This window comes from Mesoplodon mirus (genome assembly GCF_964341445.2).
Source record: "Mesoplodon mirus genome assembly, chromosome: 6".
NCBI lineage: Eukaryota > Metazoa > Chordata > Mammalia > Artiodactyla > Ziphiidae > Mesoplodon > Mesoplodon mirus.
The window spans coordinates 45,843,794-45,863,208 of NC_138982.1; the positions used below are offsets into that span (position 1 = coordinate 45,843,794).

At 34.2% G+C, this 19,415-nt stretch overlaps 1 protein-coding gene across 5 annotated transcripts in view; it reads right to left on the reverse strand.

Moving 5' to 3' along the window:
* Window positions 1–19,415, reverse strand: part of VPS8 (VPS8 subunit of CORVET complex) — a 293,055-nt gene that overhangs the window by 176,266 nt on the left and 97,374 nt on the right. For all 5 annotated transcript variants that reach the window (XM_082625439.1, XM_082625440.1, XM_082625441.1 and 2 more), the window contains 4 exons: window positions 18,920–18,966; window positions 9,462–9,684; window positions 6,239–6,328; window positions 3,631–3,682 (listed from right to left, as the gene is read on the reverse strand). In XM_082625439.1, the coding sequence (XP_082481565.1) occupies window positions 3,631–3,682; window positions 6,239–6,328; window positions 9,462–9,684; window positions 18,920–18,966 (412 nt within the window). The remainder of the gene's footprint in view (window positions 1–3,630; window positions 3,683–6,238; window positions 6,329–9,461; window positions 9,685–18,919; window positions 18,967–19,415) is intronic.

Here is a 19,415-nt window from a genome sequence, read left to right on the forward strand (position 1 = left end):
GACAACAACAACAACAAAGACCCAAAGCAAGATGAAGGAAGTAATAAGACTATAAGCAGAAATAAATGAAAGAGGAAAGAAAAATAAAGAATGTCAATAAAATCAGAATTGGTTCTTTGAAAGAAACAGTAAGATTGACAAACCGTTAGCTAGACAGACCATGAAAAGAAGAGAGAAGACTCAAATTACGAAAATTAGTAATAAGAGGAATTATAAGAGAATACCATAAACACTATATGCCAACAGATTAGACAACAGATTAAATGGACAAATTCCTGGAAATCCGCAAACTACCAAAACTGACTCAAGAAGAAATGGATAATCTGAATAGATTTAACAAGCAGACACTGAACTAGTAATTTGAAAACTTCAAACAAAGAATATCCCTGGCTCACATGGATTCATTAATGAATTCTACTGTATATTTAAAGAATTAATACCAATCCTTCAAAACCTCTTCCAAAAGACAGAAGAGTGAACACTTCCCAACTCATTCCATGAGGCAAGTACACCAAGATACCAAGACCAAAAAAAAAAAAAGATATGAAAAGAAAATAAAACTATAGAACAATATCCTTTATGAAGATAGCCATAAAAAATTCTCAAAACAAATATCAGCCAACTCAACCCAACAACATATAAAAAAGATTATACCCCATGAGCAAGTGGGATTTATTCCAAGAATGTAAGACTGACTTAACAGAAATCAAAAATCAATCAACCTTATAAACCGTATCAATAAAATAAACAAGATTATGTTAATAGATGCATAAAAAAGCATTTGATAAAATCCAACCCTTCCATGTTAAAAATACTTAACAAACTAGGAACAGAAGGCAACTTTCTCAAAATAAAGCCATGTATGAAAAACCCACAGTTAATGTCATATTTAATGGCGAAAAACTGAATGCTTTCCCCTTAGGAGAAAAGAAAAAAGATAAGGATGTCCACTCTTGCCAATTCTGTTCAACACTGTATTGGAGGTTCTATCCAGGCCAATTAGGGAAGAAAAATAAAAGAAATTCAGATTAGAAAGGAAGAAGTAAAACTAACACTATTTACAGATGACATGATCTTATACATGAGAAAATTCTAAAGAATCCATTAAAAAAAATTAGAACTAATGAATGAATTCAGCAAGGATGCAGGATACAAGATCAATATAAAAATCAATTTTATTGGGAATTCCCTGGCAGCCCAGTGGTTAGGACTCAGCACTCACTGCCAGAGCCCAGGTTCAAACCCCTGGTCAGGGAACTAAGATCCCACAAGTTGCATGGTGCGGACATTAAAACAACAACAAAAAAATTTTATTCCTATACACCACCAATGAACATTCTGAAAAGCAATTTTTAAAAAAAATCCATTTATAATAGCATCAAACTGAATAAACTAGGAATAGATTCAGCAAAAGAAGTATATGACTTGTACACTGAAAACTGCAAAAACATTGCTGAAAGAAATTAAACAAAACCAAATAAATGGAAAGATATACTGTGTTCACGGACTGGAAGATGTAATAATGCTAAGATAGCAACACTCCCCAAATTGATCTATCAAGTCAAAGCAATCCTTATCAAAATCCCAGCTGTCTTTCTGCAGAAGTTGAGAAAGCAAACTGATTTTAAAACACCAAAATAAATGGAAAATATACCATATTCATAGATTAGAAGACTCTGCATTAAGACAGCAATCCCCCCCAAATTAACCTATAGAATCAACACAATCCCAAACAAAATTCAAATAAGCTTTTTTAAAAAAACTGCTGAGTTGATTTTAAAGTTCATACAGAAAGGCAAAGGACATAGACTAGCTAAACCAATTTTGAAAAAAAAAAAAAAAAAAGTTGAAAGACTTAAGGTACCTGATTTCAGGACTTAATACAAAGTTACAACGAAGACAGTATATTATTGGCATAAGTATAGACATATAGACCAATGGAACATGGCAGAGAGCACAGAAATAGACCCATACTTATATGGTCAGTTGATTTTTACAAAAATCAATTTTTAGCAAAAATTTTTTTTACAAAAAAGGTGTACAGGTAATTCAATAGAAACAAGATAATCTTTTCAAAAAATGATAAAGGAACTGATAACTGTACAGGGAAAAGTTCCTGAACTTGACCTTGCATCATATATGAAAATTAACTCAAAATGGATTATAAACCTAAATACAAGTGTTAAAACTAGAAGAAAACAAAGGATAAAATCTTTATGATGTTGAGTTGGACAAAGATTTCTTAACCAGAACGTCAAAGGTCTAAAACTACTGAAGAAAAAATAAATAAAATGGACCTCATGAAGATTAAAAACTTTTGTTCTTTGAAAAACATGGTTAAAAAAACAAAACGGTAAGCAACGGACTGGGAGAAAATTTTTGCGAAACACATATTTTAAAATGTCTTGTATCCAGACTACATAAAGAACTCTTACAGGCTCTGGTGGGGAGTTCACATGTCTAGAACTCAACAATATGAAGTCAAATAACATCTCTTCCCTACCCTTCTAAAAAGTGCTAAAAGATTTAAACAGATGATTCGCAAAAAAGATACGTGAATGGGCAAGAGCACATGAAAAGATGCTGAACATCACTAACCCCCAGGAAAATTAAAATTTAAATCACAATGTGATACCATTATCCACCCACTAGAATGGATAAAAATTTTCAAAGACGTAAAAAGATGGACAGTACCAAGTGCCTGCAAGGATATGGAGCTATCAGAACTCTCATATATTGCTGATGGGAATGCAAAACGGTACAGCCATTTTGAAAAACCAAATAGTAGTACCTTAGAAAGTAAAACATACATTTACCATACAATCCATCCATTCCATTCTAGGTAGTTGACCAAGAAGAATGAACACATATGCCCACACAGAAACTTATTCATAGCTAGGGGTCAGCGATGGAGGATAAGGACAACATAAGGATACCTGTGGTGATGAAACTGTTCTGTATCGTGACTTTATCAATGTGAATATCTGGTTGTGATATTGTGCTTTAGGTTTGCAAGATGTTATCACTGAGGGAAAATGGGTAAAGAGTACACTGGATCTCTTGTGTCATTTCATACAACTGCATGTCAATCTCCAATTTCCTCATAATAAAAAGTTTAATTAAAAACATAACAAAACTCATTCGCAAACATAGCAGCATTACTTATAATAACTCCAATCCAGAAGCAACTCGAATGTCCTTCAACTGGTTAACAGATAAACAAATAACAGTATATCCAACCCATGGAATACCATTCAGCAATTAAAGGGAACAAAATAATATATGCAACGACATGGATGAATTTAAAAAACATTAAGCTAAGTGAAAGAAATAAAACACCAAGATCAAGATTACGTAGTGTATGATTCTACTTACATGAATAGCAGTAAAGGAAAGTAGATCAGTGATTGCCTGGAGATGGGACTGTGGGGAAATGTTAGAGTACAAGGGACAGGAGGAAACTTTTTAGTGTGAAGGAACTATATTGCTCCTTCTAAAATTTGATTATGGTGGTGGTTACATGACCATGTACAATTATCAAAGTTCACACTGTATGCATAAAATTGGTGAATTTTGTTATCTAAATAATATTTTTAAAGAGAAAAAAATTAAGGCTTAGAAAATTAATACCTGTTAGTGTCTTTCCTGCATTCAAAGGAGGTGCAATGACTCTGAAAAGTTTCTGCATAAAAATTAATAGGAAAACAATCAACATCATCTTAAAAAAATATTTAAAAAAATAATCTAAATCTTATGCTATTAATCACCTTTCTCTGATTGAATTAGATAGTCACTTGCTATTAAGATTAAATATAAAAACTCTTAATGTGGACATGAACTGTTTTCGTAGGATCACTGGGAAATCATTATTGTTATATTCCTCACTGAAAGAAACCATTTAATAAATACCAGTTAGAAGAAGGTCCTTGTTAAGATCATTATTTCTAATATAAGATATCCTTAGGTTCCTAAAAATGCTTTATTCTTTAAAAAATAGTATGCAAGTCAAGGGATTAATAGCCCACCAAAAGGGTAAGATTACTTTAAGCTGAAAACATGTGAACAGTCAGCAGCCATAGAAACAAATACCTAAATGTAAGCAGAGCCCCTGAAAACACAAGATTAATAGCAAAACTATGTTGGCCTTCCTGGGAGGGAGCTTCCTGTTTAGGAGAAGATTGACCCTTAGCACTGGGAGGTGGTGCAAAGCCAGCTGTGCATTAGCAACAAAAAGCTCAATAAAACTATTCATATTTTCCAAGGAAAACCTAAATCCCTCCCTCACACCCCAAATTTCGTTAAACTGATATATAAACCTTTACTTCTCTGGTTGTTCAGTGATTTACTCATTTCTGCGTGCTCCCAATACAACTGTGAATAAACCTTGTCTTTTCTCCTGTTGTCAGTTCATTCGCAGCCCTCTCCCCACAATTCGGGTTTCAGGTGATAGAGGAAAAGTTTTTCCTCCCAACACAAGGCACTCAGAAGCAGCCAAAACTAGAATTAAAGATTTCAGAAACTATGGTAGTCATCTCAAGTATGATGACACTGCCTTTCATTCTAGAAAATCTAGAAAATTTCAAAAGGCACTACAGTTCCTCTTTTTTTTTAATTTTTATTTTATATTGGAGTATAGTTGATTTACAATGTTGTGTTAGTTTCAGGTATACAGCAAAAAGATTTAGTTATACATATATCTATTCTTTTTCAGATTCTTTTAATTTGGACCTTAAACTGAAATGACTAAATGTGGACATGAACTGTTTTAGTAGGATCACTGGCAAATCACTGTGATTTTCAGTTTAAATCTCTTTAAACTGAAATAACTAAACTTTAAACACTGAACAGTGATCCCTTTTATAGGCAGAGAATTATAAAAGAGCAATCACAGGATGCATCTAACTTCCCACTGCTAAAATCTCCAAATGACTATTTAATAACAAATACCAAGCTCCTGCTGAAAGTCATTAACTTGAAAACTACTCAACACAAAACAAGGCAACGTCAATAGAAAAGTGTTCCATCTGAGATGCATAGCTATAAATGCAAACCAGATTTTGAGGAATAAAAAATCCACACAAAACAAAAACTTCAAAAGCAACAATAACAAAAACCCCAAAACCATTTTCTTCAACATAGAATGCATCAAATAAGAATCTGTTTTCACAGATCATTTTGAGAGAAACTAGAAACTGCATTAATTCTTCCTAATTGTGGTTTAATAGTGGGATGGAGAACATTTTTGCATGTGCATATGGACCTCACTGAAGAGTCAGCTAAGAGGTGTGCAAATGTTAAAAATACTTATCTGAAATACAGACAGTCGAGGTCAAAACCAGTGGGGAGGGCTGTGGCACTCATTTGGAAAATGACCAAGAGGCAAGAAGTACAGCCAAAACTGAAGGAGTTATGAATTAGAGGGCTATTCACCTACCAAGCTAAAGATATTTAAAGGAGACTGAAATATCATAGAATGACTGCTGACTTAATACTGAACATGGTTTTGGATGTCCACTAAATATGCAAAAAAGTTGACTGGATGCCTTCAGGAGAAGCCTGGGTCTTCTGATCCAGGTAATGAAGTCACTGTAATAAAGCAATGGGCTGGCAGGGCACGACATGCATCCACAATCCATAACCCATAATTCTGTCTATAAATTTAAGGGAAATAACAAGATGAAGATGGGTTTGGTTCTTTTTAAAATAAGCCCAAATGCTTTTTAGATACTCTCTTCTAATGGTAAGGAGAATAAGAAATTATAATGAATGCTATAAAATTCTGAAGTAGGAAAAGCAACAAATTAGCAATTGGCAAATCATGACCTCCCACCATTTTCAGGACCTTTCCCTAGAAGAATATATCTACAAAATAATATTACTCAATAGTACCATTACTCTATACAGTAAATATATATAATGAATTTCTTATACCTTTTGGAAAAGCTATAATAATATCACAATTTTTTAGAAAAAATCTTAAAGTCTAATGGGCTTTTAATTTTATCTATCGTTCCCTGGGATTTAAATACCTACTTATGCAGATAAAAAAGAAAGCAATAGTAGAAGGTATAAAACTAAAGACTATCTAAAGTCCTAAACAACAATGGGTGCAAGTCTAATAAATCTACAAGAAATTTTAAAGTGATTGGATGAAAACAAACTATTCAAAGCAAATGGAGAAGTGAAAAAACATTAATAGACAGTGTTAAATATGCATATAAGTTAGAACGTATCTTACCTCCATTGGACTAATAAATTCATTCATGCCTCTGTTGTAGACATAAATCATAGCATCGTACAGCCGATTTTCCCAACACATGAGAACTACCTGTAAAAAGGAAAAGTTGCTTGGTCCACACAATTGAGCAAATCTCACCAATTACTTTCCTCAAAGCTTTAAGAATGGGGAAGATCTTAAATTCTCTTTCCTAATTTTTCTTATTCCTTCTCTGAAAAAAACTGAAATTCAAGTACTCAAACACAATGCCAGGATAAGAGCTGTTGCAGGTTCAATGTTACTTTCAACAGTACAATAGCTACTTTTAAACATCCTCCAATGTCTGATTTTATTTCTTCTCTATCTTCCCCCTTTCCATATCCATCTTACCTTTGGTCACTAGTTCTACAAATATTTACTGAACATCTATATTCAGGTCCTCTCCTAGGCACTGGGGATAAAGTGATAGGTAGGACAAACCCAGACCTATTCTCTACCCTGACAGAACTTCCATTCATCCTGGACACTCACCAAAAGAAGGGGCACAAAATGGTGCATGAATTATGACTTGGGGAAGATACTCAATTACACAAATAGTTCATTTACAAATGTGGTAAAGTCTATAAAGGAACTTGACTTGGTCTGGAGTATTCAGGTCATCCTTGAGGGAGCAATATTTAAGTTAGGACCTAACGGATACATGTATGTGAGCCAAAAGCTGATGTGGAAACTAGGGGCTCTGCAGGCAGAAGGAGCAGTAAGCATGAGGAATAGAGATGACTTAAGTATAGAGTACCCTATATACTGTTCCTACAAGAGCTATATTATACTACTGAGTGACAGGAGAAGACCGAAGTGGAAGAGTAGAGGTCAACAAAGGAGAATGATAAGGAACAGCCAAAGGGAAAACAAACTACTAGTCTGAGGGAAAATGGAAGTGAGGTGTCATGGGAGAGTCCTTCTAGACAACGGCATGTTCTGGGACCTCTTCTCGTTTCTCACTTTCCGCCCTCTCAGCCAGTGCCATGATCATACATCTCTTTACAGCTTCAGCCCTAACCTCTCCTCTGACCCATATATCCAACCATTGACTTGGTATCTTCACCTGAATGCCTAGTAGCTATCAAAATAAAATGGCAAAATACAACTCCTGATTTTGTCTCCCAAACTTAGACCTACCCCAGTCTTCCAATCTTCTTAAAGGAATCACTATCCACCTTGTTTTTCAAGCCCCAAAATTAGGCAACAGCCTTAAATTCTCTCTTTCCACACTTTTAGGTCCAATTCATCAGCAAATCAGTTCTACCTCCAAAATGTATCCAAAGTCAGGCCATCTCTCTCCATCTCACCACTATCATCTCTGACCAGGACTACCTCCTGGACCAGCTCTTAACCAATCTCCTTGCTTCTTCTGTACTTCGCCCCCACCCCTCATTCTGTTATCTATAGGCAAATCAGAGTGATCTCACTTAAAACCTTTTAATGATTTCCCATAGCACTCAGAATAAAAAGGAAAAATCTGTACCTTGCCCTGAAAGGGCTACCTCTCTCTTTCAAGCAAGCTCTGTTTGCCTTTTATCTGTAACTTTTAGCACCCAAGGCATATCTTTTTTTTTTCCATTAGCTGTTGTTTTTACCTGTAACAATCTTCTCCTCCAAGATTTTTGCACTACTGATTCCTTCTTGTCATTCAGATTCCAGATTTGATCAGACTCAATGTTATTTTCTTGGTTTTCTATAACTGACCCATCTAAGATAGCCTCTTATTCTCTATCATACTGCCTGTTTGACTTTTAACATAATACTTGTTTTCAATATTTCTGGCTTGTTTACTTGTCTGTTTATTGTCAAACTTTTTTTTGCTAACGTAAGCCTTACGATAAGCCTTGTCCACCAGGGTCACTAAAGCATTGGAGGTCATTACAGACTCTAGTGAAAGTAAAGCTGAAGAATTATTAGGATGTGAATGAAATGGAAGAGGCAACCTAGAGAATGCTTTCAAGAAATGTGGGAAAGAAAGAGGGAAAGGGGTGGAGGAAGGAAGGAAGGAAGAAAGGAGGGAGGGATCTGGCTGCAAGTGGGAAATGTGATATGGCAGTAACCAAAGGGGAAGGAGGGGAAGGCTTGATAGGGAGAGAAGGGAATCTGACGGGGAGATTGTTTAAACTGTTGTTTTAACATGAAAAAGAGCAGAGAATATTTACCTAGTGTTGGAGAAAAAGCTAAAAATGTTGGAAGGATAAGAAATTAGAAATTTCTCTTATATCAGTGATAGGTAAATAAAGCTAGATTGATAACATGTTCTCACATCATCAGACCGATTGTCAGACATGAAGATTATGCCAAATTACCCACATGACAGAAAGGCATATGTAAAGAGGACCTGGCCTTTGCAAACTTACAGCCATTCATAAAGAACTTCCATGAAGAAAACAATAAACATTTCCCAAACCCTTCATTTCCATGTGATTTTGTACATTAAAAACAAACAAACAAAAAACCTTTAGTCCTTCTACGTTTGTAAGCCACCGTACTTTAGCTCAATAGGGCTCAGCACCTTGGTACCTTTGTGCCTTTGCTCAGCATTAGGACTGAAGAGTTAAATGAAGAGTTAAGAGTGAAGTGTCTTAGGTCAGATACATATTGCTCCTCAATTAAGGACTTAAAACTTATTGTGGAGACCTCAGATATACTGGAGGTATATTATCAATGAGCTGGCTGATCATGCTAAGATGTCCTGAAGTTTGCTTCTTATACTATGCTCTGCATTTCAAAACTTAATGTATGAAAGTTATCAACTCTGAACATATAAACTAGCTTTTCAAAAAAAGGCATCATACTCTTAAAAGTAAAAATATTCTATTTTTCACGTGGAAGTGCTTATAGTTGAAATTCACTTGCAAGATGAAAATTGTAGTAGTGAACAAACCAACTGGTGAAGAAGGATAGGGCAATAAGCATTTACTGAGCAACTACCAAATATAAACCCTATGCTAAGGGCTCTGGGGGATGTCAAAGGAAACCAAAGACTACTGGCTTGCAGGAGTTCCTAATCTAGCTTTAAGTAAAGAACACTCCTAAGAAATATATTGACAAATATAAGTTTATGAGACCTCTTACCAAAAAGTGCTAAAAAATAATTAGGGTTGATGAAAGACAGAGTAAGGCCCGATGAGTCAGGTAAATATATTCAATAAAGGAATGATGTTTATTCCATAAATTAGTAGACTGCCTATAAACTCACCTGCTGAATATCTAGACTGGTGATATCCATATGTACAATGAGGGCTTCCACATTTTCCATCAATTTTTTATCTTGGAAATGAACAATCAAGTCTTTCATTACCTGGGGTGTGATCCCCACCAATTTATCACTTAATATATATGGTTCAAGGCACTCCAAAAACACTCCTTTGGCCACTGAATTCTCACTTAATTTGTCATACACCTGGCTAAATAAAAGATCCCTGCAACAAACGGGGAAAAATACTTTTAGGAACATTCCAAACATCCATTAGGTTCAGTCTACTAAGTATATCTCATCTTTGTCCTATTTCAACTTACATGCAAGTTTATTAAAAATAGTAACTATTTGCAAAGAGCTTTATATTTTGAAAAATCTCTTATATATACTATCTTAATTTACCCAATACTTTTTACAAATAAAAAATGTTGAATAAGTTAAATTATTTGCTGAAAATCAGTTAGCTAACAGGTGATAGATTCAGAATTTGCATTAGCCTTCTGACCTAAACCCTGTGCTGAATCCATTATGGCACACTGCTTCTTAAAGACAACATTGATACGGGAGCAGGTAGTACGGAGACTATGATGAAGTAAAAAAAAATTAAATGGACTATTCACAATTTAGCCTTTCCTCTTTCCTGGTATCTAAATATTCCCATCTGATCTGCAAGGCCAATCTGCTTCTTTATCTAGTTCTTGCCCCTTGCTTCCCAAAAGGTTTAGGTAGTGATTATCGATGGGAGCGGAAGAAGAAAATGTTCGATGTTTTTAAAATATGTCTGAAAACTATTTTATTGCAGAAACAAAAAAACTGTAATTAATCAAATGCTACCACACTCAATAACTGTGTTTTATTTATTTTGTATCTCCTCTGCAAAGAGTCCAGAAGTAATTTTAGAGTTCTATTCACCATAGACATAATCTGAATTTGTTTTCACCCAATATTATATAAGCATTGTCCTAAGCTGCTACTTAACTCTTTAAAATTACCATTTTGTCTAACCACAATGTTTCAATATGCTGAAACATAAGAATTTATTTAACTATTCCTGTAATGTATCACTTATTTCCACTATTTCACTATTATGAGTGAGGTGACAATGAACATCTACATATATAGTCTTTCCATTTGGGGGCTTAATTCCTTAGTCATTCTACTTTTAGAAATTTATTTAAAGTCAAAAGATACAAAAAATGTTGTGGCACTTAAAATGTATTACTAAATTATCTTCAAAAATCATCATAGCACCAATTTACACAGCCATCAGTAATGTATAATTTCAACAGTTTCAACAGACAATTGTCTTTAGCTTTTTCCCATATAGTTTAATGTATAAATTAAACAACATCACTGTTTTCAATTCTTTGATGACTGGCAAAATTAAATGTTTTCCATGTTTCCATTTATACAGTGTATTGACTTATATCATTCACTGATTCTTTAATTCTTTTTTTCAAATACAAAAACTGTGCTAATTCTATTTACCTGTTAGGATTAACTGATTGTTTATTTATTTATTTGCTAAATGTATAACCTCTATATATGTGCATCATGTCAATTGTGAAAAGTGGTAGATGGTTCATCCACAGGTGTGATCTTTCATGACAAGTTCCACAAAAAGGACAAGGAAGACTCTGAAACCAATGGGATGGGGTCTTGCCTCATCTGAAGTCCTGGAAGGGGGACCAATGATAAACAGACTGGCTACAACTGCACAGAACCCCATGTTGCTTTTCAATAAACAGTATTTGCAATATCCTGGGGGGAAATCTATATCCATTTATTTTTTTCTCATATCCACAAGTATAATTATTGCATCATTTTCCCCCTTGCTTTATATTTATCAGAGTATTTTTCATGTTAGTTTCATTTTAATCAACAGTCCATTACTTTTTTTTTTTTTTTTTTGTGGTACGCGGGCCTCTCACTGTTGTGGCCTCTCCCGTTGCGGAGCACAGGCTCCGGATGCACAGGCTCAGCGGTCACGGCTCACGGGCCCAGCCGCTCGGCAGCATGTGGGATCTTCCCGGACCGGGGCACAAACCCGTGTCCCCTGCATCGGCAGGCGGACTCTCAACCACTGCGCCACCAGGGAAGCCTGACAGTCCCTTACATTTTTGTGATTACCAACTACTAGCCAAGCAAAAGGAACTGAGATTAATGAAGGCCTACTGTAAGAAAGATAAAATAAGAGTAACAAAGTAACTCTTATGAACTTAAAGAAAATGTCATATTTGCTAGCTCTTGCGCTCTGTAATGTGTTGTTAAAAACAACATGCTAGGAAAGATAATTATATATTTCAGTTCAGCACAAAAAGCCCTGGGGAGGAAAACTAAAAAGCTACAAATTCAGTAAAGAGAGCATAAAAGTTGACAAACAAGACACTCCTGTGACAAACTACAGCATGCAATGCTGGTAAGATTAATAGCAAAACTATATGCTTCTTTCTTAACCAGTAAGAGGCTATAATAAAGAAGCAAGAAAAATATAACTCAGCAACTCCTATCTGCATCTCTACCTTAAAATAAAAATAAAACAAAATTTTAAGACATATTCTCGTCATTCTGGGAAAATATTTATTAGATCATCAGAGAAGGAGGGAAAAAGAAAAGTACATTAAAAAAAAAAAAGGTTTTAGCTCTTGTGTTTCTTTCTCTACTTAGGCATTATACTCCAGGGTGCTGACCTTGTTTCCTGGAACAGCTCATGTCAAAACCGATGTTTATCGCTTCAAGCTTAGCCTCCTTATAACCAGTATAATAGAAAAATCCATTCTGAGTAACAGAGGGCCAACAAAAAGGTCTTCTACATAACTTCACTTTATATTAATACTCATATTAAAGACATTATTTGGAGTTTATCATACATAACTTCAAATTGATAGAAAAAATGACCAAATTCACTTTTTGCACTATCAATTTTACAATTATAAAATGTGAAGAACTCAGCTTTGATTACGAGATCATTACAAATTCAGAGACTGTCTGAAGGGAGCAAGAGCATCAATCCTAACACTTGCCAGAGTACACTAAATATATAACCAGAACCAAATAAACAACCCTTCTCTACATATAAGTGGGATTTAATAAATCCAAAGTTGATTTCGGCTGGCCTCTTTATTTATAAAATTAAAAACAAAGTTCAAAAGAATAGATACATGTAAATACATATGAAAAGATGTAAATACACCTGAAACTAACACAACATTTTTAATCACCTGAACTCCAATATAAAATAAAAAGTTTTTTTTAAAAAAAGGGCTCCATATGACCTGGAAAATATGAACTTTAGAGACAATCCACTTTTTTTTTTTTTTTTACCAAATTTCACTTATTTAATTAAAATTTATTGAGAACCTGTTACATGTCTGGCTACTATCATAGATGCTGAATTGTGTGCAAAATGAAAGTTATTTCACTGCTCAAAAAAAAAAAGTTCAAATGATCTTCAAGAAATTATGTTCAAAATGCTCTGTTTCCTGATACAAGTATCAGTTTGTAAATATTTCCTTTAAAAAGACATGGCTTAATTAAACTCTGTGAATATACTGAAAACTACCATACTCTTTAAAATGGTGAATTTTATGGTACGTGAATTATAATCTCCATATAGCAGTTAGACAAAATAAAAAAGGCATGGCCCCATTTTTCACCTAGCTTTGAAGTTTAGAATTTTAACTTGCAGTTACCAAGAAAATGATGAGAAAACTCAAAACATTAAGTTCCTCAACCATGGCTGATCATTAAAACCTTTCTGTTTCACAATAATAATCCTGATGTTGAACAACAAGGTTAAACAAATACTCTGGCTATCAAAAGGCCACTTCAGGTTCACTTTAGATTTAAGAGAAATATTTTTTGGTTCAGATTTATATATAATTCAAGTTATCTAAATAATGGCTTCTTTTTGGATATCTGCTTACAGTGATATAAGCTTGAAGTGGTCAAGATCATCTACATACAGCACCTATATTGTTTTATAATGGCTTTGAGATATAATTCACACATAATAACATAGCATTTATTTAAGCACTTATTTTTAAACAATGTTCAAAATTATGATTATAGTTCAAGTAAACTCTGGACCTATTTTCAAAATAAACTGAAATTATGGCTACTGTTGTATAAGCAAAATGACAAATCATTAAATATCCTAAAAAAACCCTTGAGATATTTTATATCTTTTTCTAGTACTGAAAAAGTATATATGCACTATCAAATTGAAATGAAATTGTGTGAGCAGAGACCAAATTATGAAAATAAAGGTAGATCTTCAGAAACAGAATTTCCTATAATTTCTGATTTTAAAAGATTCACAGAAAGATAATAAAGCCAAATTTTAACCAAAAAAGATGTCCATTACACACTGATCAGTATGCCCTACAGAGAAAAAGCAGTGTGGTTCCTGCCACAGTAAAAAGGATTTTACATTATAAAAGAATTCTTACATATGAATGGAAATACATATATATCCTAGTAATATAATATTACTGCTGGGTATGAAATTCTATAACTTATGATACAGAGGTAACAGTGATCATAGTATAATAATGGTTGTGGTATTGAGTTAAAATTGATTTCAGAGTATGTACTGTGTTTATAATTTAACCCTCATAAGAGACAGTATAATATATGAAAATAAGAGGACTGACTATAAAACCAATGTACTCAATCAGAAAATATTAATATAAAAGGTATCTGGAGGCCAGTATTGAGTGTCTAAGTGACCACCCTAGAAGTGGAAGAAGTTACTTGAAATTGGCTGAGTACTAGATTATGTTTTGTTTGTTTTAGTTGTTTGCTATTTAATGTAATTACTGATATATTTTTAAATTTATCATTTATTATCTTTCTCCTTGTCTTAACTATTCTTAATTCCTTTTGCTCCTTTTGACTTTTTTAAATTGTATTTTTCATCATGACACCATTTATTACCTTGTTAGTTATATATGTTTTTACTATTATATACTAAGTATGGGTTTAGAGATTACAATCTGCATCTTCAAACTATTAAATTATAATATAAATTAATAAATTTACCACCTTCTAGACAGTGCAAGGACTTTAGAACATTTTAACCTTATTTACCCTTTTCTCAAATTATGTAGTATTGTTTTCATATATTTTTCTCTTCATTTTTCTTCATGTTTTATTCAATCCTCATACATATTGATTATATTCTATATTCACTTACCCACATATTAGCTTTTCCACCTCAATCATTTTCCTTTTATCTAAAGAACAGCTTTTGTTATTTTTTTAGTGGAGGTCTGCTAATGATGAATTCTCTCAGTTTGTGTTTCTTAGAATATATTTCTGTATCACTTTCATTTTCAAAAGGTATTTTTGTTGTATATAGAATTCTATATTAATAGATGTTTTCTTTCTGTCCTTTCACAATTCTGTTGTCTTTGGTTCCATTATTTCTGTTTAGAAGTAAGCTGTAAGGTTAATTGTTACTATTTTGAAGGGTTTTTTTTCTTTCATAATGACATTAAAGATTTTTTTTGTCTTTAGTTTTCAGCAGTTTAACCATGATGAACCTACATGTGTTCTAATTCAGCATTATTCTTAGGGTGTAGCTCTTCATAGCTCAACAAAAGCCTGGAATATTTAGCACCCCTCTTTTTGTGTGATCCTTGAACTCAACTGCAGCAACATCACAAATTGCTCTAAAGTTTTGCTCAGCTTCTCAACCCCTCAGCTGCCGTTTTTCAGAGTTGGCAATTATCTCAACAGGAAGAGCCAGCTTCTGTGCCTCTCTCCTCTGCCTGGATCTTGGTACCACAGATCCTCATCCCCTCGGTAGCTCTCTGATGCTTTCATATAAATTTTGTTAACAAATAATCCAGATTTCCCAGCTGTCCTCATTGCCACTGCTAGAAGCAGAACTCCTATGTGAGACGCTCAGTGCAGTATGCAATGCTATGCCACTGTCACTGTTAGTATAATCAAACTCATAGGTGTAGGCTTGTTATGATTTGTTCTGCTGTGCACCAAGAGTTTTCTTTCTGATAATTTCTGTCTTCCTTTAATTCGGGAAAATTATTAGCCATGTTCTCTAGTCTTTAATTTTGGAACAATGGTCAGGTATAGGTTGAAGCTTCTTTTCTATTTTCCTCTCATATTTTCTAAGTTTTTATCTTTGTTTATGCTCTACATTTTGTTCCAGGTAAATCTTTTTTTTTTTTAAGACGGTATCTGTGTTATGCACAATCTGAGCATTCTTAAAAGCAATCTCAACATCACAAATATTTTGAAAATTTGGGAATGTAGAAGAGAAGATTCTAGATGCAAATGGAACCAAATGTCAAAGAAAATGGCATAAAGAGAGTATCCAGTTTAGGGAGAAAGATATCATACTGGAATGAAGTTACATAATTTTTAAATCCCTCTGCTTCAATTGAGTCTAGGGAATTGATCATTTTTAATCTTATTATCTATGGAAACTCTAAGAAAAAATTTAACTCTATTTTTAAGTGTGATTACACTGAAGCATTTATGAAACACAGAATTTTTATATCTAATAAATCTTTAATCATTGCACGTTTGCAATGGAAGGAAATTGAAAGATGACCTAGACACAAAGAATCAAAGTTGATCAAATGGCTTATTTGACCTCTTTACTCATAAGCTCAGGCCCATATATAGATTCTTAACATTATGATGAAAAAGAAAAGCCAGTATGATGAGAAGTAAGCAAGCACAAGAGCACAGAATCTAGAACACAAAAGGGAGCATGTGACCCAATGCCTAGTTCCACAGCCTCAAACTTTCTTACACTGCTGAGGACACTACCCTGTCCCTTCTGCCCCTACTGGAACCCAGAGAGTAGAAAAAGTGGGGAAAGAGACCAGGAGGGGAAAGAGAGTAAGAACACACATGCTGGAACTTCTCCTAAGCAGAAGCAGGATCTAATACAATCTGGTCTTCAGCCTTCAGAAACAGTCAAGAGAGAAGGAAGCCATACTATTTGCACTATGGTCCAGGAAAAATATCCAATCCTGGATCTAGGAGTATGTGTGTATAACTGGATGAAGGAAGGAGAAGAGGACCAAGAAGAGCTCAGAATAGGACCCTTGAGATCTCCCTTCCCCTTGGCAGTCAGGAATATACTATGACGGCCGGTATTTCTGAGATCTCCAAAACAAATACTGTACTCATTTCAGACACAGCCCAGAAGAAAACATGCTAAGGAGTCAGGAAAAATTAAAGGAAAGAAAGAAACTGATAAAAATGAAGAAATAATAAATAGATTCTAATTTGGTGATAATCTAGACTAGATCTTGTCTTCTATGTTAGATGCTCTGATTTAATAAAGAAATTACTGCATTCTCAGCCAGTCAATAGATTAAATAAAGTTGGAAATATTTCCTTTTCAAGTCATATAAGAAAAGAAAAATTTAGCTCTGGAACATTTTTGGGAATAACAGAAAATATTTCTGAAAGAAAAAAAACCTTTTTTTTTTTTCTTTTTCCCTATATAATCCATCTTACAACTGCTCAGGTCATTTCAACTTTATCTCACTGTGAGAGTATTCAAGATTTCAAGTTAATGATCACAAGTCACCCTGCAAACCAAGAGGCAGAATTACTTCATTAATTCAACCATCAGGCTACTTTGTGCCAGGTACCATTTAGGTAGAAATAATCTGTTTTATAAAGATATGCCTTCTTACTCTAAACCAAATTTAATCTCTTAGATATTTTATTTTATCTCATTTATATTATCTTAATTTGAAGATTTAGGTTGGTCCCAGCACTTATTAGTATTAGAAATACCACTACATCTCAATTTCCTCATCTGAAAATGAAGATAACTTTACCTCTCTTACACTGTAATTATGAGGTTTAAATGAAATAAAATATGTAAAACTGATCCATAAACTATTGAGGCTGCTTTAAAAAATATAAGACAAATAACAAGGAAGTGTAATTGTAAAACATGAGCTGAAGAGAAAACTAAGTTAAGAACTAGGGTGAGGTTAGTATACCATGGCTCTTAGCTCCCTAGGAAACAATAATTAGCTATACAATTCACTGTCCATCAGCTAAAAGTGAGTTAGCTGTTCAGAAGATGCAAAAGTATTTCTGGTACTAACACCTGAGAGAAATTTCTTCCTTGGGCCCTCATAAAGAAGACAATGTGGGGCTTCCCTGGTGGCGCAGTGGTTGAGAGTCCACCTGCCGATGAAGGGGACAAGGGTTCGTGCCCCGGTCTGGGAAGATCCCACATGCCGCGGAGCGGCTGGGCCCGTGAGCCATGGCCGCTGAGCCTGTGCGTCCAGAGCTTGTGCTCCGCAACGGGAGAGGCCACAACAGTAAGAGGCCCACGTACCAAAAAAAAAAAAGAAGAAGACAATGTGTAACATAAAACCATGTTTTCAACTACATCCCAACCATGAAGACAACATATTTCACTGGATAATTACATGTAACACTATAGCTAAAACACTGGAATGAATCTGAGCCCTAAGTAAACAGAAGCTAGAGCTCTTTGTGATTTAACTGAAGGTGTGACACAGCAAATAACTGCCCTCTTGATAACCTTCACTGATACTTTCTAAGTATGATCCAACCTTATATGATTTAGGCAACCTGAATATACATAAATTCAGGAGTCACGACAGTGTTGTAGAGGGTTTGGGGAGTATCTGCACTGGATCCTCACAGCTGTTCACCACTGAAAAAGCAGTACAAGCTGGTAGTTACGAGCAAGAACCCAAGAACTAGGCTGCCTGCATTAGAATCCCACCTTTGCTCCTCAAAAAGTGTGAGCAAGTTTTGGCAAGTTACTTAATCGCATACTGCCTCTTGAACCTCCCATGCAAAATGAAGATAACAATAATACCTACCTCACTGTTACAAAAATTAAATAAGTTGTTATAAAAAATAGATAAATTAAAGTGCTTAGAACAATACCTGGCGTGTAGGAAGCTAACTATTATTCTAAGTGTGAAAAATTATGAACTAGCACAGGTTGGTTAATTTATGTAGTTACTATTTAAATGAACAGACCCTAATCAAGAGTTTATTTAAAGTGATTTCCTTTAAACAAAGAGGTTCTTAAAAAAGAAGCACAATAAATCTTTCCTTTTTTTGAGTGGTATGAAATACTGTTTTAGTGATGGTTCATAAAAGAGCATATATATATAATGCATGAATCATACACTTTTAAGATCTTTAAGTGATTAAGTATTGCTCTTTTGCTATGTTCTTCACCTCCACTATACTGCCACATAAATACACAGATGATACATCTATATTGGACAAGTTAATTTTATTAGGTAAATGGACTGAAAATTCTTAAAGAATCAAATTTCTGTAAATTCATTTTTTAAAATAACCTATTGAGTCAAATTCATAGAATTCATAGTAGTAAATTATTGCTATAATATAAGCAAGAGGCAACTTGGACTCAAAATAATTGAACCTGACAGGCAATGTATACTCACTTTCGCTGCAGCAGAAGGCAGTAATCAACTATGACGGGCACCATATCCTGTAGAGAAACCGTAAAGAAAGCATCAGCACCACATCTCTGTCCAATGGCCCCCTGGTTAGACACAACACATAATGAAAGTAGCCTGCTTCAGATACTGTTAGATTGTTGGGAGAATATAACTTGTACCATACTTTTGGTAAGCAATCTGGCACTCTGTTTCAAAAGCCTTAAAAATGTGAAAACACTTTTACCCAGTAATTCTATCTGGAAATTTATCCTAAATACATTTAGTAAGAAAAAAAATTTAATGCATTAATGTATTCACTGCAGCTCTATAATAGGAAGAAAGAGGAGAAGGAGGGGGAAGGGAGGAAGACATTGAAATGAAATATACAACATGGGAAAACAGTTAAGTAAATTTGCTATTTAAATAAAACATTATGTAGATATTACAAGTTTATAAAGAGTTTACAACATTATAAGAAACATTATGTGAAAAAAATGTA